This window comes from Plecotus auritus (assembly GCF_963455305.1).
Source record: "Plecotus auritus genome assembly, chromosome: 9".
Taxonomy (NCBI): Eukaryota; Metazoa; Chordata; class Mammalia; order Chiroptera; family Vespertilionidae; genus Plecotus; species Plecotus auritus.
Genome location: NC_137783.1, coordinates 126,029,881 through 126,052,206, shown reverse-complemented (window position 1 = coordinate 126,052,206; position 22,326 = coordinate 126,029,881). Strand labels below are relative to the sequence as shown.

Sequence of the window (22,326 nt, the reverse complement as noted above, 5' to 3'; positions counted from 1 at the left end):
GCATCACGTGGATTTAATCAATGGGTGCTTTACGATATCTCCTCTTCTTTTTCAGCTGAAGCCCAAGTTGAAATCAGCTGTGGAGTGAGGGGGGAAAGAACTGACTTTCTATGGGGTCTCTGCCTCGCTGTCACAGGCCTGTGAACGTTTAGTCTGGCTAAAAACCAACGTTGATGTTCAAACTCCACTTCAACCCCAAAATAGTCCCTGCTGGGGACATGGCCTCCTGAGACTCTGGAAGAGAACGAAAGTACTCAGAAAACTCAGATTCTACATCCCCAGCTTTGGTGAGTCAGGACATCCCCCCTTCACTTTCAGCCACCTGTGTGCTTCCTGCACTCGGCCCCGTGTCCCTCGGTGTCTACTCCACTGCAGCGCAGCCTCTAACAACTGCATAAAACTGGTGCTCTCAGTCAGCTTATTTCTGTACCTTCTGTGCTAAATGTGCTTAGCGGCCTTTGCTGTACTCCGAGGACATATTACATTCAGAAAAGCCATTGCTGAGTGATGTTAGTGTTTAGTGAGTTGTGTGAAAGTGAAGGTGGGACCACTCTTACCACTCTTTATTAGAATTTCCAAACGAGAGAGGGCAGGGCTAGTCTCTCACTTCAATTGTGTCAAAATGCTGCTGCGATTCTGGTTAGTTAAGGAAAGCATTAGTGTTTCCAAATCCCCTTAGGGGCTGAGGTTACAGGGTTTGATGATGAAATCGCTAAGCTAGGTAGTGCTACCTGGGGAAAGGCAGGCAGAGTGGGGAAAGGGATCCAACTAACCTCCTTCCACTTCATTTCCTCCTGAAAGCTGACAACTATCTTAACATGCCTGCCTCCTTCCTTCCGAGCCGAGCATTCACCAGTGTCATCCAGCAACATGTCTGCGAATGGAAAACATCAACAGCCTTAGGCACATGGGGCAGCAAAGCCGGCCTCCCGACACCCCGGCTGCTTGTCGGCACAGCAGCGGGACAAACCAGGTGTCGGGGTGTGGGGGATGTGGGGGTGGAGAGGAGGGGAGGGGGCGCAATGGAGAATGCAACCACAGAAATCAACAGTGGACCAACCAAGGAATCAGCGGGCTGACGATGTACCTTGCCAAATGGAAGTGCGAGGGAGACTCAACCAAAAGAGCAAGAGCAGCGTCATGGATAAGAAATCAAAGCGTCAGCCTCAGTATGCTTACAGAGAAAACCCAGACCATGTTCAATAATTACTGCGCCAGCCTGGAATCCAGCCCGCAGGCCGGAAGATCACAGACCAAGCCATGCCCCAAGTGGGCGCTGCTGCCGTAGGGTTTGTATGCAGCGTTCAACTCGCAGGTCAGCCTCTTAAAATGGATCAAACAGAAGTCAGCATGGTGGGTGGGGGGAGCCAAGCTCATGGCTTGGAGCACTTGAGGTGCCGGAGCAAAGCATGACAGCAGTCTAACGGCTGGGCTCATGTTGGTAGCAGATGCACACCAAACACACACACACCCCGAGTGCACACACGCCTGCTGCCTCCCCATTTGATCTGTTGAGCTGTTTATCTTGGGGCTCTGGCTTAGAGACCGGGTGCCGGCTGCAGGCCTGTCCTGCCCCAGCCCTGTGACCCACTCACCCAGGCTGGTTGACTCAGTGAGGTTCAGGCTGTGCTGGGAGAGGCCCATGGACTGCCTCGGGGAGGCTGAGAGGGACACCTGGGAGGGCGCCCGGCTGCAGCCGCTGCCTTGAGACTCTGACTTTAGCCGGTCGTTCTCAGCTTTCAACTTCTCTATTTCACTCTGCAGAGAGTAAAAGAGAAGCTCATTTACTGGGTGGACAGAATGCGAGCAAGCCTTTTCTGGAGGTGGGATTTGGAAGTCCCCTGCAGGGATTCAGTGGGTAGGCCAGCCGAGGCAGAGTCAATTCCACCATCAGAGAGATTCCACAGTGTTTGCTGCCTTTGCTGCATTCACAGACCTGTGTGGCAGGGCAGGGTCCATCCTTTCAGAGAGCTGGCCTTTGAAAGCCCTCAGAAATGTTTCCCAAAGTCTGAGTGGTAAGTGAAAAGGAGTCGTATCTAAGTTTGAGCAATTCTGGGTTTGACAGATTTCTTTGCTGCAGAACTTCTCAGAGCCTTTAATGAGCGGCTATGCACCGTGAATCTGAGGGGGGCACATAGTGTGCAGCATTTCCCAAATATGTGTAATCAAGGAGCTTTCCTTTCCTTTCAGAGAGTCTCCCATGAAGGAGTGTTCCACGGAACCTCCTTTGGGAAATGCTGCTCTCTGTGGGGGAGGAGGGGGAGGGTCCATTTAGAAGAACCCGCAGAGATCTTTCATTCTATGAATATTTATAAAGAACCTATTATGTGCTAAGCATTCCCAGAGAAAGGGATGCAAAAAAAAAAAAAAATAGCTCAGAAGACCCAAATGCCTTCAACCTACGGCAGAAGATGAGAGGAGTTGGAAGGACAGACCTACAGAACTTGGAGAGGCTTTGCAGAGGAAGAGGCATCAGGCTGAGCCTTAAGGGAAGGGTCCATGTGATTATGCAGAAAGATATCCCGGTGGAGGAACACCATAACACAGAAATTCCTGGCATGCAAAGGGGGAAGAGATTGGCTCCCTCTGGCTGGTGAGAAGAGTCTGGAGACTAGAGTCGGTGATGGTGAGTGGGGGGTTGAGAGTGACAAGATCCTGTAGAAGGCCTCGAAGGCCAGGTGAAGGAGACTGCGACTCACACAGGAGGCAACAGCAGAGCTATGAAAGTCTCACACCAAGGAGGGATAGGGTTACTCTGATATTTTTGAGAGATGGTCTTGGAGCAATACGTGGGAGGGACTGTAAAGAGAAGGAGACCAGGAGAGCAGAGGGCTGCCACCAGGTTCTGATGTGGCCTCGGGGTGTGGTGGGGAGCAGCCACCTGCCAATCCTTCCCAGACAGCCTTGGGCTCTGTCCGTGCTCCTGGGTGCTCACCTGCATCCTGTTCATGGCCTCCCGGAGTTGGTCGAGCTGGTGTGCAGAGCTGAGGGCTTCAAGGCGGATGTCCGTTAGTTTCATCTCTTTGTCTCTCAGCTCATTCCGGAGCTGCATGACCGTCTCTGCCTCACTATCCATGCACTCAGAAATGCTAGGGAAAGAGGGATGTTACTGACAAAGGTGCTCTGAGTTTACCTCCTTCCTGGCCTCCACTGACCACTGTCCCATGCCCATAACCAGCTGCCCCATGCTTCCTGGAGGTGACAATACCAAAAGCACCTGAAATTCAGAGATTTTATGGCTTCTCTACATTCTTATCTTTGTGGAGCTCTGGCAATCAGAATGGTTTTGTGTGTTTCTTTTAGCAAAGTTCCAATAATCTAAGGATAAACAGAGCCAGCAAAGGGGAGTAGTAACCTTGGAGTTTGACTCCCCACCCCTGCCAATATGTACACAGCTGGGCCCTTATAATGACACCATATGGCCCTTGAGATCTAAACCCACTCAGAGAAACGAGGTCAACTGTCTGTTTTAAAGATTAGATACTCCAGGGTCAGGCAGCTGAGGGGGTGATTTTTATTTGCCATAAAAAGGAAGAAACCAAAAGATACAGGTGGTTGGAGTTAGTTCTTTTAGCCACTAAAACCCACCCCTCTAAGTGTCTAGAGAGCAACATTCTTTCATTCCCCTGGCCCCAATGCTGCTTAACAAGCTCATGGCAAGGAAGAGCAGCATCTCAGGTGGTTAGAGAGCAGAGAGGACCACGTGACATGGAAGCCAAAGATGTATCTGAAACGTATGCAGCAGTGTGGCCATCTGTCTGTCTTTCCCAGCTACTTCCCCTTCAAGGGAGGTGGGACCCTGTGGAGTCCCTCTTTCTTAAAAGGTGGTCCTTCTAGGCTGGGCTCCTTATTTGATTTAGTTAAGTTTGCTCTTCAGACACCTGGCAAGTCATCCCAAAGTGGAAGATCATAAAAGTCAGGAGGAATTGTAATGCTAGAAAAGATGGTTCTATTAAAAACAAGTTCTGTTTATTTCAAAGATCAGAGGGCTTGGAGTGAGGGGCGATCCAGAATAGAAAGCTTTGACTTTTTTGAACAGAAGAAAAAGAAAACAACAACCAAAAAAACCCAACAAAACCAAACAACCCCAAGTTCATGCAGTTACAAAGCTGAAGCTGATTATCTCTGAAAGGCATGGGGAACATGTGGTCTCTGCAGAAACAATCCTGCAGCCCGTCCATAAAACACAGGGATGGGATCTGGGGCCAAGCAAAACCTGACCTGTAAGACTGGTTGAGGGTGTGGAAATGCTAATTGCCAAAGAAAAACCATTTATAATCGTTAAAGGAATATAACTGTATTTCGGGGGCAGAAAGGCTAGAAGGAAAACTAACACCTGAACAGCCAAATCTCTTTGTTGCTGGTTTCTTGGCCTGTCCCTGAACTATTTTGATTGGAGAAATACAAAGAGAGTAAAACCACCTCCCATTTTTAAGAGTTGTCAGCAGCCAAGGAAACTTCTCCGCTTCAAAATCTACTGAAACATCTAAAGGACTCCTGAAAATGTTATAATTATTCCCTATGAGAGACTCAGGCCAACAGATTTGGGACTAATGGGGCTAGAGAGACAAAAATATCTTTAGAATTCAGACAATCACTTCCCACCTAAGCTCTGTACTGTGAATAGCCGGGGTTTGTAAGTAAGACTTAAATATAGTCATGCTTTTTTTTTGGTTTGGGAGTTTTGCAGGGGGAGCTATAGTTTTCGATGCAAATGGAAAAGTCTGAACTCAACTCCACTGCGACAATGGTCTCAGCCCGACCATGCACAGATCTCCAAGGCTCCAATTCATGGCAGAGACCAGTTGGCCTTGGTTCATGCTGGCTGGGTCAGTCTGGTCTGCCTGTACCCACAGCCAGGCACTCTGCTCCAGTCTCCTCTACATGGTCTGTACCTTTTCCCTAGAAAGATTTCCCAGCAAGAGACACAGTAATTCCTCAGCACGCACCCGACTCTGTGGAATATAGAGCATAGGTAAACTTTGCGAAGCTTGTCCAATGATTCTGCAAAGGGCAGCAAACCAAGGTGAAGAAGGTCTGCACAAGGCCCACCCATGATCCCTCCACACAGGCCGGTTCTCAGAAACACACACTGCAAGGCCACACGGAGGTATGGCCTACAACACAGAGATGACGGTGAAAACAAGGTCTGCAGCAGCTCCGAGAGTGGCCCCTGTCCCTACTGCTCGAGGCGAAGCCTGCAACCTCGGTTCCTTCTCACACCAGCGCTGTGGTGTCACTCCCTGCACTCAGCAGGCACTCAGTACAAGTTTGTTCACTTCAGGAACCACTTCCTGAAGCAACCAGATGTATATCTTTTCCACACGTTGTTCCAGCACATTCCCGCTGTCTTGTCCGGAAGGCAGGGCTGTTGGCATGCCTAATTTTAAACGCCTCGAGTGTGGGAAACTGCTTTCCCACAGCACCATTCCTGTCGCCCACGGGGTAGGGCCTTTGCTGAGAGCTGACTCCTCCGCTTTTGGTTTCTTCTTTGAACCCCCTCTCATGTCTAGATTTGCACATTCTTAGAAACCCTTCAAGGTTGGAGAGAAGCATTTGCTCTCTGCCCAGCCTTTGGAAAAGTAAACAAAAATAAAACAAACCTCTCCTTGTGCATGGATGTTGTGGGATGTCCGAAAGTGCTAGAGAGCTGAGTCTGCCCCGCCCAATCCCTGTGGGAAAGTGGTTTGGAGCGAGAGTTCCCCAGATGGTCTCGGGGCCTTGCATGGCTGAGGGCATCATCGCCGCTCTCTTCATCTTATGGCCGCCCAGCCGCACTGGACCCAGTTAGTGCTCTTGCCTCCAAACAGCTTCTTCTCTCTGCTCCTGGGTTTCCTCCCACCTCACGGGCTGCTCTACTTTCTCTTCTTCAAATGTCAGTGTCCGAGAGCTCAGCCCTTGTCCCTCTGCTCTTCTCCATCTCCCTTCAACCCCTTGGGGAATCCCTCGTTTCCCAGCTTTCAACACCAGTGATGAGCCTACATCTCCCGAATCTATACCTCCACGAACTCTCGGCTGGTTGACATCTCCACGTGAATGTCTCCTGGGCATCTCAAACATCTCCATGTGCTTCCAACTTCTCTTCCAGAATATATCCTAAATCCACCCAGGACTCCCACTAGCATCAGTCACTCATTCATCGCACCTAATATTTCAATGCCTGCAAAACCAGCCATGGAGCTTAGACTGTAGATTTTTGGATGGTGGTGAAGGGATGGTGGGGGACAAAGCAAAGATAACCGAGAAGAATGTACATAACAGGTTGGTGATATCTGCAATGGTAATAAATGAAATGGGAGTGGGGAGAGGGGATGCTGTTTTTTGCAAGATGCATAGGCAAGGCCTTATGATAACATTGAGCAGACACCTGCAGGAAATGCATCTCTTGGGGAAAAGTGCACCAGCAGAGGGCACTGAAAGGGCACAGGCTATCGGTGGGGAGGGTGACTGGAGTGTTCAAAGGAGAGGAAGTGGACGAGGGGGAGTGTACTCTCAGCCTCTTATGTGATCTCCCTTCCTCCACTCTTGCCCTCTATATATTCCTTATTCACAAAGCAGAGACTAATCTTTGCAAAACACTATTTCAGATCTCACATTCTTGCTTAAAACTTCCAACATCTACCCATCCTATGAAATCAGCTGCAAATGGACTTCAAAGCCTCACATGCAAGAGGCCCCGCCTATCTCTGTGGCCTTGGTTCCCTGCCCATCATGGGGCAGCCATGCTCGCCAGCCCCGTTTTTCAGACCCCCAGGCCTGTTTCCACCGTAGGCTCCTTGTGCTACTTATTTCTCAAGTCAGGAAGGCTGCCCTGCCTGTTCCCTCTCCCTCCCGGCACACCAGTTTCTCATCCTCCTTTGCAGGTGGCTGACCCCGAGTCCTGCTCAGTGGACTGTGGGACAGGGTGACACGTGTCTCTTCCAGACACAGCCCATAAAATCCTCCTGCATGATTCCCCTCCCCCTCCTGCACAGCTGGCGGGACACAGCACCCACCCGAGGACTCCAGCCCCATGGGACAGCTGGCCACAAGTGGAAGAGACCCGGTGCCTGCATCACCTTGGCAGGCCACCTGCTGACGAAGAATGTCTGCACCGAGCTTGGAGGAAACCAGAGACAAACATCCCCCCTGAGCTTTGGGACTGAATCTGTTACAGCAGCTCATGTTCCTGACCGGAACGAACCAGCGGTTGCTCCTGCCATGCAGGTCTCAGCTGAAATGCCACCCCTGCATAGGCCCTTTTCTGACCACGCTGTCTAACGATGCTGCCACGGTGCTCTGTATCCCAACACACTGTTTTCATCCCAGCATTAACCCTCAGCACTGTCTGATTTTCCTAATTTACTCAGAGGGATGTGTTGAATGTCTGTCTCTCCCACTGGTACACGGGTCCACTGGAGCAGGAATGTACCTGTCCTGTACATGGTTGTAACTGGAGCCAGGAAAAGTGCCGGGCACAGACAGAAGCTCAGAAGTGAAGTGTATTGTGTCCTGTCCCTAGTAGCCCCTGATTCCCAGGGGTGAGAATCTGGTGGGAATCCTCCTTGGTCTCTGCGGAACATCTGGAGTAGTGCCCTGCTCACACAGGTTGCTCTATACAAAGTTTAAATCCAGAAAGAAAGCAGAGGTAAGGGGCTCCTTTCTTTTCTGCTCCAGAACGATGGCATATGTGGCAGCCACAGGCAACTGGTCCTTTACCTCTTAAGCACTGGGCAGGTCAGAAAGGACTGGCATTCTCAACACTGGTCTCATCCTTCGCACAAGAACACAGGGCCCTGGGTGGTGGTAGTGGGTGGCGCTGGAGTCCAGGCCTCAGTGCTCCTCCCACTCCCCCTGCTCAGGTTTACCCTCGCCCATAACGAAAGTGCATGTGTCTGCAGCCACCCTCAGACCAGGTGCTCCCACAGGGACAGGGCTACTACTCTGCTTAAGTAAGATGAAGGCCCCTGCAGGGCCCTGCTTCATTGGTGGGCGGGCCCATGCTGTGTTTCCTCCTCCGCTGCCTGTCTGCCATGTGGTCTGTGCAGCTGGCGAGCTACGAAGCCTGGCCCATCCTCTTGCCCATATTTCCTGCACCCACTGGGGAAGCTGGCCTTGGGACCCTTGTGTAGTTGCTGTCTTCAGCGGGCTGGCTGGCTGCGTGAAGGGACTCAGGGATGGCTCCACAGACCTGGCCTCCTCAAGTTGGAGGAGGACGGAACAAGAAGAAGGAAGCCCTTCATGCACAGTGTCTGACTTGGCCCTCACAAAAATCCAGTGAGGCAGATGTAACGAATCCCGTTTTCACCATTGAGGAAACTAAGATGTCTCACTCCAGTTCAGTGGCCATTCAAGCCCAGGCACAGTGGCCCTCTTCTCCCAGGCACTATCTCCCAGGCGCTGTCCTTGCAGACGGCCTGAGCTTCATTCAATTCTTTCTCTCCTGGCCGGGTCTCTAACAAAAGTCAGCCCAAGGGGCAGGGGCATCTTTCTCACTGTTTCAGGAAGCCAGTTGGGCCACCTTCTAAGGGGACACCTGGGTCTCCCACCTGGTTCTGTCCCATGCCATTTCTGATCTGTTCTTGCCCTTAGCATCTGGGCCTATGCTTTTAGATGGGTCACAGGATGTTTTTAGATGGACTACAACCAGTGGGTGCTCAGTGGAAATCATGGGAGGCAGGCTGGGTGAGAGCAGATGACTGGTCCCTTCTATATAACCAGTCACCAAGTGGAACAGTACCTAAACCAAGGCCGAGCGAGCAAATGCGTGTCTCACTTAACAGAACCAGCTGTGTTCCCAAAGAGATCTGAACAAATGCGCTCATTTTAAACTTACTAGGGGGGTTAAGGGTGATGAGTCATTTTACAAAATATAGACCCTTTGGTAAAGAGAACTGTCACTGAACCTCTCCACTTTTTAAACTTCCAATTTCTGAGTGCTGACCTCCGAGAGTCAACACCAAATTATGATCAAAGAAAAGGGTTATCACGCTAAGCCTTGTACCCTAAAGAACCAGAACTTCAGCCAACACTGCCAACACTTATAACACCATCTCCTCATCACAGCAGGATGGTTGTAGCTCTTTTATATCCATTTATTTTGTTCAGTCCTTAGGGTGAGTAGACAACTAGTACCCCAATTTGACAAAGAAATGGAAACAAAGTGAGGTTAAGCAACTTGCCCAAGGCCAACCTACTAATGATCCACAGTGATGTGGCCTCCAGAACAAAAACCTGTTTCTTTTCTCTTTCAACCTCTCTAGTCTTAAATCACTGAAGGGACATGCATAGTCCTATGAAGGCAAGACATCAAGGATCCCAAGGAGCAGATGTATCACAGCAAGTCTCTCAGTCACTCCAATTTGAGAAGGTTCCTAAGGGTCAAAGACATCATCTGACCCCGACAGACTGACTTACAGGGAGTTGGAGTGGGAGGTCCTCAGCAGTGGAGTGGAACCCGAGGAGCCGTTGTGTGGTAACTTTGGCGAGGAAGGCAAAGAAGAGTCCGTCATCTCCTCGATGTCTGAATGAGAGGACGCTGACTTGGGGGACTTCTTCTTCCCGAACGCTTGCTTGAAGGAGCTGCGTAACTGAATAGACAACACCATCAGCCTGGCAGGGGCTACGGCCAACACTCAGGCCTATGCAAAACAGGGACATGCAGACCAAAGAGTAATTAGTTCTCCCACGTTTTCCTCCCACTATTAAAAAGGTTCCCAATCGCTCTCTCCAATCAGTGCATTAAGGGAAGAAGAGTTATCTGGTGTGGACAGCTCGAAGGACTGGCCCTGTGGGTAACATTCCATGCCTACTCTCAGGTCAAGACTAGATGCCAACAGCAAGACAGAGCCTGGCTCAGCAGGGGATGTCGGGAGGATGAGGTTACACAGCAATGAAGCAGGATGCTCAGACATGGTGACGGATGCGGATGAGGTTAGTCATATCAATGGATGGGTTAGCTTGGTATCTGATATTAACAGTCTTGCTTACCTCATTGACCTGCCAGAGAAAATGCAAGCAAAAATGGGGAAGGGGAAGGAAAAAAGACAATTTTTAACAGAGAAAGCCAGTGACAGGGAAAGCTTTGGACTTTTCAGACACGACATGGCTAATTATAAACACCACACACAGAGGAGGTTTCCAGTAAGATCACAAATCTTTCAAAGCATAAGGGGCACCTTCCTCCATTATGCAAGGAAAAGGATAGCGAGTCTGGAAGTCCCTACAATCCGAGTTCTTCCAGCTTCTCTGTCTGGTTGAAATGACTGTCCCCACCTTCTTGGGCTTATCACCGTTTTGTCTCTCATCAGTCATCTCTCCAATGCCGTAATTTTTTGCGGGGGGGGGGGGGGGGGGGCATGTCTTTTTTCCCCTTCAGCAACTAAGGGTAGTTGTGCTACTGCACTGGTCCCAACATGGCTGTATAGCTCTCTGATATATGTACTTAGGAGCTCCTGCTGTCCTTATATATACATGAGATAACACAATAAGCAGGGAATTAGCCCTAACTGGTTTGGCTCAGTGGATAGAGCGTTGGCCTGCGGACTGAAGGGTCCCAGGTTCAATTCCAGTCAAGGGCATGTACCTTGGTTGCGGGCACATCCCCAGGAGGGGGTGTGCAGGAGGCAGCTGATTGATGTTTCTAGCTCTCTATCCCTCTCCCTTCCTCTCTGTAAAAATCAATAAAATAAATTAAAAAAAAATAAGCAGGGAATTAGACATCCCACTGTATTACTAAAAAATGGATATTTTTAAAAAAATTATTAACCATATTGGGAAAAAGAAGCTGGTATATCACAAATTCCCCAAACCATGAGATGGATCTGAGAATTCTAATGGGAACAAAGAATTAAAGTGCAATGTTTTCTCTGAGAGCTATGGTTAAGCATGTAATTTTCTAGGCCCCAAAATAAGATCTTTTAAAAAGTAATCTCTTTTTCCAAAAGTCCCCTTTACTTCTGAAAACATAGCCTGGGGGCTTTCTTGGCCATTGAGAAATTCAGAAATGGGCCAATCTGAAACAATTAATGGAATTTTTCTTTCATTAATGTTTCATCTATAACAAACTATGTATCCAGCTTGGGGGCGAATCGACATCCCATTCCTCTCTTATTCTTACTTCTGATCATAATTTCCAGAGAGTACTATGGAAGCAGAAGGATTTGGCACATAAGCCATCAACCTAAACCCTTGCCTCTACCTCTGGTGAAATGCCAGGTGGAAGAAGAGATTACAAAATTTAGACAGAATTAAGCTTGGGGATTATCTGAGGATGCAAATTATCCATCCTCCTCAATTGCAATGATAACCAAGAGTAATAACTTTTAAAGCAAAATAAGTAAGTTTTATTTCTAAAACTGAAGAAAATGAGTAGTCATGATTTTTCATAGAAAAGAATCCTCTCTCACCACTCTGATAATCAAATCAGACCATATTTCTCAATAGCATATTAGAAACAGCAACATTACTTCTATTTGTTTAACTCATAGCAAATGACAAATTACTTCTATTTGTTTAACTCATAGCAAATGAGTTGACTAAAAGCCATTAGTAACTTTAAAAAAAAATCCATCAGAATGATGAGAGGGTCACACTAAATCAGCCTTTTAGCTTGCAGCACAAGTCATCAGTAACCAAGTGATTAAATCTTGAACTACTCTATTGCTAGACCTTGCCAACCATCCAAGATGACACAAAATGAGTGAGAAGTGTATGGAGTGAATGAGGACATCAAAGCTACTGTGAAAACACAATGCTGTCAGCATGGACAGATGGGGCCCTCTGAGTACTGGCCAACGTCAGATCAACTTGGGCTGAAGACAGGGAGCAGCGAGTGTCCACTGGAACTCTGCTGCCTCAACAGCAGAACTAAAGACTGAGTTGGGAGAGAGGAGTGGGACTTCCCCAGGAGAATGGGAAAACTGTTCAAGATGCCTCTGAATAAAAAGTCAAGGAGCTCAATGGGATCGTGGAAACACGAAGAAACACTGCATGGAGACTATTCTATTATACTTGCAAAATTTCTCAGAGAAGGGTGGTTTAAGGGTACCATGGGCGATTGTGTAAATAAATAGATAAGGATTATGATTAACAACGGATAATTAGTGATAACACTCCAAAAAATACGTTGGAACTAAGAAACCACTTAAGAGTCAATTTGCTCTAGTACCTGCAGGTTTCTGGCCACACGTGATGAGGAAGAAATGACACATATGAAATGAGAGGTGAGTACTTCACAGTAAGTCTCATGAACACAGAAAGACTACAAGGTGGTGGTGATTTCGTAAATCCTAGTGTTTGGCTGAGCACAACATTGATTTTAGTAGAAACCTCTCCACAAACCACTTCTTTGGGTCTGCTCCCAAAGGTCTATGTTCTGAAGTTAAGAGCAAGCCTGGGTTCTGAGACTGGCTCTGGTAGTCAGTGCAGGAGAGTCTTTGGATGTACACTCACCCAATTCTTTCTTTTCTTTTTCTTTGAATCGCTTTCTATGTTGCTGCCCACGCTGGAATGGCTGGTGGCGCTGTTGATGCTGGACACGCTGTCGGAGGAGTGCTGCCTGCGGATGCGGAGGTCTGCAGACTGGGAGGTACCATTTCCTGCAGACCCAAGGTGGGATATCAGCAGCTGCTGCCTCGAGCCCATTCCTTTGTCCCAGGAAATAACCTCACACCTAAATCCACACACCTGAGGACCACTAGGTGTTTCCTATTAGACATCACCTTCTTTTCATCTCTGATAGTATTAAGGCCCTTGAGCAGGTAGGTGCTATACCATTAGGTCAATTAAATGGGTCCATACTCTCTCTCCACTTTACATAAATATGGGGAGGCTCAGAGAGAATCCCCCAACACAAGCTTTATTAAGCTTTAGACAGGCACTGAAATAAGTTTTTGAACTGCAGCGGTAGTCGCCTATGTTTTTAGTGCTCCTCTGCTCACTGCACTAGCCTCCTTTCATCTCAGGGATCTTCCATACACCATTCCCTCTTCCTGGAATGCTCCTTTCCCTCCACTTTGCCTGCCCAGCTCCTGCTAATCCTTCCCATGTCAACTCTATCATCAAGTTCTCAGAAGGCCTAATGTCTGAAACACCGGTGGTACCAGGAATACCATTGCCTGAAGTGTCAGTGATTCCAAAATAAAGTCTGCAGACAGTTTTCTTCATGAGCACAGAACTACACTTGCAGCCTGGTTTTTAAGAGCACCGTTTCAGAGTCAGACAGATGGGTCTAGTGACTCTAGTCCCACTTCTGCTTCTAACTACTCCAGGATCACCTCTTGCCTCTAAAACAGTGTTCCTATCAGCACAATACAGAGAGGACCAGTGTGGCACTCATAAGGGTTGTGGAAAGAAAATGAGATCATTCATTAAATAACTGAAGCGCTGAGCACAATGCTCAGAACACAGTGAGTGGTCCATGAATGTTCACTACCACTATGACTTCTATTACTGTTAAGGTCATTACGGCAGGAAGGAACTCATCCTCACGTCCACATTGCCCCCCGACTAGGAGACACAAAGACAAAGCAATTCACTCAGAAATATTTTCCTGGATAAATGTGGGGAAGCACAGGACTTGGTTGGAATGGCTGTAAGGAGGATTCTCTGAAAGGTCGGGGGCCTCTGAGGGGACCTCGCCGAAGGCGTCAGCCCCTACCTTGACTTTTCCAAACAACTCTGATCCCCTGCGGTGTTTTGCTAGAATCTCTGTGTTTAATCTTTAAAAACCTGAGCTTGTAGAAGCATATACTTTCTCAAGAATACTTACCCTGATGATTGTATCTAGAGGTTAATTTAAGTTCAAGCTGTTGTTACAACAAAAAGCCAACGAGTCAGGCAAACAGGACTGCTTTTACTACTGAAGTAAAAGAGTCCCTTAGCCCTCTCTTTCACAGAAACCTGTGTTGGAGTAATCTGTTCATCTGTCGCTCAGGGTCTGCTGGTCAGCCCTGGCAGATAAACATGAGATGAACCCATTTCAGGTTGTCCCACATCAGCATGGAAATCCAAAGCATTAGTAAAGATAAGGGCTATGAAATATTGTGACACTTTGCCAACAGAAATAAATTTTCTCCCATTTTTTGAGATACATCAGAGAAGAGGACGAGATGGAACAGCTACCTCCCCAGAGGGCAAAAGTCACCTGATGAAGTATTTGCCTCCCAGGACCTGTCCAACTGACAGGACACCCAGCCTCTGGTTGGGAGGTTGCATCACTCACAGTCAGGGGAGGGCTCCTAGGGGAGGGCAGGCAGGCAGTCTGAAGGCTGTTTCTGTTCCTACCTTTGCAGTTGAGCTCCGGAGTGTTAATTACTCCATTAATGGCAGCCTGGGCAGCTGCATTCTGTTTCTTTAGCAACTCAATGGTTTTTCTTAACTCATTCAGTTCCGAGTCCTGAGGAGTAGAAAAAAAAATACTGGTTGTTCTAAAATCATTCTCTGTAGCACTAGCTGGTTTAGCTCAGTGGATAGAACATTGGCCTTCAGACTGAAGGGTCCCGGGTTCGATTCCGGTCAAGGGCACATGCCTGGGTTGCAGGCTCAATCCCAGTAGGGGGTGTGCAGGAGGCAGCCAATCGATAATTCTCTCCCTTCATTGATGTTTCTATCTCTTTCTCCCCTCCCTTCCTCTCTGAAATCAATAAAAAATATATTTAAAAAATCATTCACTATATAGAATTCAACTGAAGTGCAAGTTTCAACAGAGGATGATAGGGAATACAGGAGTTCTAAAAATCCTTTGTCTCAAACAGGAGGTTGGGCCAGTTTTCAGCATAGGTATCATGAAACCAGCAGGAATAGGACTATGACCATCTGTCCCTGATACATGTACCACTTCTCCATCTAGGTCGTATTTTCACTCAACATGCCTACTCTTTAACAATTCAAGAAGTACATCCAAAATCTATCTGGAATGAAAGAGAATACTATTTTCAGGTGTGTTGTTAAGTCCAAACAGGGAGGGGAAAGAGCATCCTTTCTGCTTTACCTTCTGCTCAGCCGTCATGGTCAAACTCTGGAGCCTGATCGTCATGTTTCCAAGACTCTGTTCAAAGGCTGCCACAAGGTGAGCCTGGAGGGGGAGACACAGCCCTTGTTACATTACCTTATAAGGTGAGCGTCCTTAAACAGTGCCAGTCTTACAGACTGAAACCCTCAGAGGGCCACATGAGTTAGCCCCTGCCTAATTGTTCAGCCTATTAAGCCCCACTGCCCAGTACCCTTTGGGATCCAGTTATTCTAGCTTTTGTGTCTCAAACGCCCCATGGTTCTTCCCACCTCAGGGCCTTTATCCATGCTTTGCCCTCTGCCTGCAATGCTCTACCCACAGCTGCCTCCCTGTCTAACTAAGTTTTGAATATCCTTCTCAAGAGATCTCAGCTCATGCTGTCATGACACCCCCGATGGGGTTGGTTCCCTCAGATTTAATCTCAAAAGCACAATGGACTGCAGTATCACAGTAAAAAATAACCATGCTCTTGTGACTGCTGCTTCATGTCTCCACTCCTCAGCAGGACAACCTTCTGTTCATCAAACACCAAGCTCACCGCAGAGGCTCACACTGAGCATATTTGTAGGATGAATGGACAAAGTGGTTGGCATATTTTGCCTCTTATAATCCTTGTTAATAAAAAGCCACTGAAAGGCCCATCTGCTACCTCCTTAGTTAGAGAGCCCTTCCCCTGCTCCCCCAGGGAGTTATGACCTTCCCCTGAGCTCCCCTGCACTCTTATATACCTCAGTTAGAGGTATATAATGGCATCAGTTGCAATATTATTTTCTATATTAATAAGACATGCTTAAAAATGCTACCAATTATAATTAAAATATGCATCCAATTTTCAAAGGTGTTAAAATGTTAAAAAAAAGTGTATGTTAGATTTGAGAAAAATGTGATGTTTTCCTATCTTCCTCTTCTCTGCAATCCTCTTCAAGGAGGAGATGCGACTTTGTGTTTCAACACCAAGCCTTCTTCCTTTTTCCACAGAGCAGCAGGTGATGTATTGACTGGCTGAATGAGGATCCTGAATAATATTGTTAAAACCAAGAATAAAGAATGGACAAGTCATGTAATTCTATTGGCCTCAGTTTATTCATCCACAAAATGGGAGCTCTATTTTCTTTCCAGCATTATTATGAGCATTAAATGAAACAATGTAAGTGAAAATGGTCTATAAACTATTAAGGAAGTGTGAAACACAGGAATGAATGGACACTGAGGGGTGAGAAAGGAAGAGGCCTGGGAATGAGAAAATGACAAAAAAATGCTATCAGAACATAGGAATAGGGAGATTGAGAAAGGGTCCTCGGAGAGGGGTGAGTAGACACACAGAGGGTTACAGGAGGAATGAGGAGGATTCTTGAGAGTTTTGGGGGAAGTTAAGACTTGATCATGTTGGAAAATTCTAGAAGGAAAGATGGGTGATGCACACAGTGAAGAGTAAGAGCTGGATACAACTTTGTGGGGGAGAAGTCATTGCCCTGGGCTGGGAGGAGGGCCTGTGGACACTGCCATTTAAGGAGGAGAGATTTGAGGAGTGAGTCAGAGGCCTCTATCACCAGACCTCATCAAAAGAGAACCATGGTGGAAGATAAGATCGTCTCTAAGATCCCCGCTCAGTCTTTTTTCCAACAGCCATAGGGTCTGGCGGGAGCAGGGCTACTGGTATTAGAAATGCTAAACGGACTAGCCAGTTTCTTTCTGATTACATGCTCTCTCTCTCTTAAAAACCAAGAAAATGCCTTTGCATTTTAAAATAAAGAGATCTACTTTAGTTTGTCCTGGAGAATGTGGCAACACCAAAGCCAATTTAATTCAAGACAGTCACATAGTGGATGAAGGAAGTGGGCCAGGACATGGAAATGAAAATGAGTGTTATCCATGCATTTCAAAAGAATGGAAAGGTCACATTTAAATGACTGGATTTCCATTTATTTCAAATCTTTGTTTGATTGCCACCCATGATTCTATTCATGGGCATTTATATCTTCTATCCATAAAAACCAAAACCTGACCCCATGAAGACTGTCAGTGAGAAAGCATTTCTGCAAAGCTCAGGAAGAAGCCGCATTTGCTCTGAGGAACCAGAGGACTGTGTTTTGCTGGGAAACGGAAGGACCGACTTTGTGTCATGAACGCAACTATGAAAATATGGGCTGAGGCTGTTGCGAGCCTGGTTCAGAGCCACAACGGCCTTCTCATCCAGCACCGTTCTCACATTCCCGGGAAAACAAACACAAGTGGTATAAAAACACCCGAGAAGGTGGCTCTGAGTAGTCTGTCCTAGAAAAACAAACACAGCTTGGCCTGTGGGAGAGATGGCAGACAATAAAACACCCTGGTGGTGTGGGGTAAGGCTAAATATTTACTTTAAAACAATACTGGATTCACTGGCTTTGTGAGGAGCAACACACACTTTTAGAAGAATACTAGTAGTAATGTCAGGGCTCTCACGCTGGCTCCTCTGAAACAGAGAGCAGGGTCCCAGCGGCCCCGCGCAAGGTCTCGTGGAGCATGAGGTCATTGGAAGAGCGAACCCAAGTTCATTATAAGTAAACTAGAGGCCTGGTGCACGAATCTGTGCAAGAGTGGGGTCCAGCCGGGTGGGGGTGGGGGCTCAGGGGCGGGGCCGGCCAGGGGGAGGGGCCCTGGACGGTTGGTGGGCTGGCCCTGTCCCCAGGTCAAACTCCCAGTTGAGGGGACAATTTGCATATTACACTTTTATTACATAGGATTACTATTTTTTGACAAGTAAGGTTCAATAATTAATAGCAGTAATTCTTACCTAAGGGAGCAGTTCCAAACTTAGGAGTGGGGGGTTGCTGTTAAATCTCACATATTTGGATTATACCAGGAGATACTGGCTTACTGGGTCAGAGGTTGGTTCTGGATTCAGATAAAGAGTCCATCCTCAGAAAAAGACCTCTGCTGTTTTTCTGAATAGGATCAAAGTCTCAAAAACCAGATCTCACATAAATTTCTGAAGTTCTTTTGATAGCATTACCGATGGTGGATGAGGTAAAAAAGATAAAGAAGGATTACAAAACACACAGTGGCCTAGTATGTTAAGGTTTTGGGGAAAAAAATCGAAGATTTTTAGAAATGTAAGAGAGCTTAAAAAAAAAAGAGCATGAGTGACCACACTCACCAAATACTGGGGTTGTTATCAAGGCCCAGCACTGTGTGAGGCACCATGTGCAGATTTTAAAGAGAAATGGTTTCCTTGAGCAGCCTCAGGCTTGAGGCAGGAATTACCTGGGCAAAAACTCCAGCTAAATATTAATTCTGAGTACTGACTCAGCTTCTTGGTCCACGGAAGATAACCTTTTGAAACTACTTCTTGCTTAACGGCCTGCCATGGGGTCATGCAGGTTGCTTTCTGACCGGCGTGTACACATGTATTTGTGGTCTCAGGCTGGGCTGTGCGTTCCTGGGTAGGAAACATGGCCCCAGGGGCATCACAGCACCTTCCAAACCTCAGGCTCTGCCTTCTGAGCTTCAGCCCTGCAGTAGGAGTCCTGTACAGACTGGTCTGATGGGGTAGGAGATCTCTGTGTCTACTCTAACCCCTATAATTCTATGACCACATACAGGGAAGTTTTCTAGGATCAAACCTGACCAACTCACAGCTCTGCTTAGAACTCATTGAGAAGTCGCCACTAACAGCTGAGAGCCTCTGTGATGTGCCCTGACCATTGCCTTTCATTGATGCCTCCTTCCTTCCCCGTTTTTCCTCCCCTCCACCTGCCTCTTCCCCCTATCCAAGCCATAGATTCTAATTACACAAAACTACTTATATAATCTCCAAATGCACCAAGATCTTTCACCTTGGGCTTTTGCACAAATTATTCTTCCAGCATAATGGTTAGTATGGTGTCCTCCCCATGCACTCTCCCCTATACAGTATCCATCAGATGTCACCTCCTCCAGGAAGCCTTCCTGGATCTCCTCCTACCCCACAGAGAATGCGTTAGGTGCTTCTCCCACATATTCCCACAACCTTTTCTCTTTATCGCGATCATAACAGTTATCATGTCATAGCAAAATTGTTTTGTCTCTCTGCTGTACCAGACAAAGAACACTGAGATGACGGTGACTTGCTTGCTTTGCTGTTGAACCCATAGTGCCTGGGGCATAGTTGGCACTTAAACAATTGCTGAATTGAATGCCGGTTGACAGTGCCCCCTGAACACGTAATTGTGTATATTATAATTACAGAACAGTCAGCTATTTACTTGGGAGCCTTAGATCCCTCCGCTTTTTTTTTCCTTAGAAGAGAATTTCAGAAAGAGGAAGGGAAGAAAAATGAACATTTCTGAACACTTAATATATTCCAGGTACTGGTCACATGACAACCCTGAGAGGTATTATCATCACCCATCATACAGAGCAGCAAATACAAGCTCAGAGGTTAAAGAGTTTGCCCAAAGCACAGAGCCCGCAAGTGTCAGCGCCGACATTCACACCCATGATGCTAAAGCCTGTGTCCTATTTATTACACCGCACTGCTTCCATGGTGCTCTGGGGCAGGAGGCCTTGAGGTAATGCTCAGAAGGGGGCAGAGGCCACCTCCCCTCCCGATGGCTGCTGCCCTGTCTATACTCACATTTGCTGTCAGCTGGGTGGTCAAAGCTGAAACCTTTTCCTGGGAGGCATCCAGCTCCCGCCGCAGCTTGCGAATCTAAAGGTGAAAAGGGACAGGGTTACTTGCTGTGGGAGTCCATTTCCAGGTTGAGCTGGGTAAAATAATTGATGGCAGTGAAAGTGGAAATCCAACCAGCAAACTGTTCCTTACCTCTGACTGGCATTTTTCTTCTGGCTGTAAAGAAAACACAGGGAGATTAGAGGATCAAATCTAATCTGAGGAACAAAGCACCGTGCAGTCCAGCCTGCGGGGACCGTATTTGGATGCGACCAGCAGTCTGGAAGATTTACTCGTTTCTTGCCTGGGCTATTTTTCTGGGTTTACTGGTTCGATTAATTTGACTATCTGAGAAGGCCAAAAACAAACGGCATATTATTTTAAGAAATTTGGAAGAATTAGAACACCCCCATCACTTTGGTTGTGAGGAGCCCCTGTTCCCATGTGGAGACAGTGACAGGGTTAGGGGCTCAAGACAGGGTGTGAGAAGGGGATGAGCCAGGGCAGGGTTTGCCAGATTTAGCAAATAAAAATATTGGACAACCAGTTAAATTCTATTACTATTACCATTACTCCTCCTCCTCCTCCTCCTATTATTAAAGTATGCCTCATGTAATATTGGGATATACTTATACTAAAAAATTATTTGTTGTTCACCTGAATTTCAAATTTAACTGGGTGCTCTGTATTTTACCTGGCAAACCTTACCTGGGAATAGGGAGGCCTGCACGTAAGTTAATTCTGCCCCAATTCATCCTCCCTCTCATCTCCCCAGGGCACTGCAGGACAGGAAGGCCCCTAGAGTAAGGGAGGCCAGGAGCCCCTGTCAGCCAGCCTGTTGACTTCCCAGATTATAAGGATAAATGTGACCTTCACCTTCCTGCTGTCCCACCTTGAGTTTCCCAGTTACCTATGATCCTGAGGAGTAAAGATGAAGCCTCTTACTGCCAGTAAAATAATCTACCCATGGTCACAGCTGGTAAGTGGCAGAGCTGGGATTGGACCCAAGGTGTTCTGGCTCCAGAGCCTATGATCTTAATCAGCACATTCTCCTGCTATGGATAGAACCTTCCATGCTGGGCCCCATGTCTGAGGTGACACAACTGTGCCAGTGTGAGAACAAAACGACCTCCCTCCTAATCCAAATTTATTAGGGATAAACCCATTATTTTTTTTAAAAACAGCATCTGACTTTGGTGTCTACTTCTCTATTCAGAATACAAATGGGGAGGATTCATTAGACCCTGAAGACCCCAGCTGGGGCAGATTCTGTGGGTCTCCCTTCACTCCCTGCTCCCCACTGTCCTCGCTCCTGGCCCTGCCCTAGAGCCCTCGCCCTCGCCCTCCAGGCTGGCTCCTAACAACAGCAACTAATTTTTAGGCACCAAACTGTCTAATCCTTACAGTAACTCCATAAAGTAGGTTAGTTTGTATTCCCTCTGGGGCTCAGAGAGGTTTGGTATCCTGCCTACGTCACACAGCTGGACAATCTCCTCATCTTAGAAACACTTTCAGGAGAAGGTCTGGAGATGTCCTCAGGGTCCACTTTTTCCTCCCAGAAAATATTTCTCCATCCTTCTTTGTCTGCCCATCCATCCATTCCCCATCCTCCTGCCTAATGAATATTCATTGATTTCCTATATGTACCAGGCACTGTTTAAGAATCTAGGTAACAGCTGTGAACATGACCAAGTCCCCTACCTCATGTTACTTACATTCTGGTAATAATAACTAGCATTTATTAATTAGTGCCACATGTCGGCAACTGTTCCAAGCACTTTATATTCAACTAGAGGCCTGGTGCACAAGTTTGTGCACAGGTAGGGTCTGGCTGGCCTGCCCCCATTGTGGCTGATCGGGGATGATCGGGCCGGTAGGGGGGAGGGACTGTGGGAAGTTGGCCAGTCGGCCCACCCCCATCGGGCTGGTTGGCCGGCCACAGTGCACATCATAGTGACCGGTCGTTCCAGTTGCTTGGCTTTTATATATATAGATATTTATTTAACCCTCATAGCAACCCTTGGAGTAGTACTATCCAACCCTTGACTAATACTATCACCTCCTGTTTTGCAGATGAGGAAAATTAGGTACAAAGAGGTTAAATAATCTACCCATGGTCACAGCTGGTAAGTGGTAGAGCTGGGATTGGACCCAAGGTGTTCTGGCTCCTGAGCCTATGATCTTAATCAGCACATTCTCCTGCTTTTACTATAGCTATATTTTCATGGAAGGTTTCCAAAAATAAGGCCCTGTCTTATAAGTCTCATTCAAAGGGGAAAAGTTAATGGTGAGAACGTCAGTGCTATCTAACATCTGGGAGGCGAGTGGAGGCCGGTTAGCAAGCTGAAGCATCCATACAGGACCAACCAACCCTACTTCTAAACATTTCCATCAACAGGCCTAAAACTCCTTCCCAGGCCTCTGCCACTGTCACTGTGCCCACCTGTCTATGGGAATGGGCCCCTGTTCTCAACAGCAGCCTGGGGAAATCCTGTATTTTGTACCTTGTCCCCAGCTGCTGCTGCTCTTCTGAAACTATAGACCTCCTCCATTTAGCAGCTCCCCATGGAACTCAACTGCTGCTCCCTAACCAGTCAAGAAAGCAAGGCCGATGCCAGATGTGGCCTCTGACATTTTCTCTACTCCATAGGTTGGCCATGACTTCTCCATGACAGTCGTTTAGCATCATGTTGCCTTTCTT

At 47.3% G+C, this 22,326-nt stretch overlaps 1 protein-coding gene across 5 annotated transcripts in view; it reads right to left on the bottom strand.

Annotated features, from left to right (window-relative positions):
* Positions 1 to 22,326, bottom strand: part of NAV2 (neuron navigator 2) — a 695,198-nt gene that overhangs the window by 18,485 nt on the left and 654,387 nt on the right. For 4 of the 5 annotated variants that reach the window (XM_080640408.1, XM_080640409.1, XM_080640407.1 and 1 more), the window contains 9 exons: positions 19,779 to 19,802; positions 19,590 to 19,664; positions 14,972 to 15,055; positions 14,266 to 14,377; positions 12,433 to 12,578; positions 9,397 to 9,569; positions 2,936 to 3,089; positions 1,596 to 1,758; positions 774 to 874 (listed from right to left, as the gene is read on the bottom strand). In XM_080640408.1, the coding sequence (XP_080496534.1) occupies positions 774 to 874; positions 1,596 to 1,758; positions 2,936 to 3,089; positions 9,397 to 9,569; positions 12,433 to 12,578; positions 14,266 to 14,377; positions 14,972 to 15,055; positions 19,590 to 19,664; positions 19,779 to 19,802 (1,032 nt within the window). The remainder of the gene's footprint in view (positions 1 to 773; positions 875 to 1,595; positions 1,759 to 2,935; positions 3,090 to 9,396; positions 9,570 to 12,432; positions 12,579 to 14,265; positions 14,378 to 14,971; positions 15,056 to 19,589; positions 19,665 to 19,778; positions 19,803 to 22,326) is intronic. The other variant, XR_013958993.1, reaches the window with a different exon arrangement.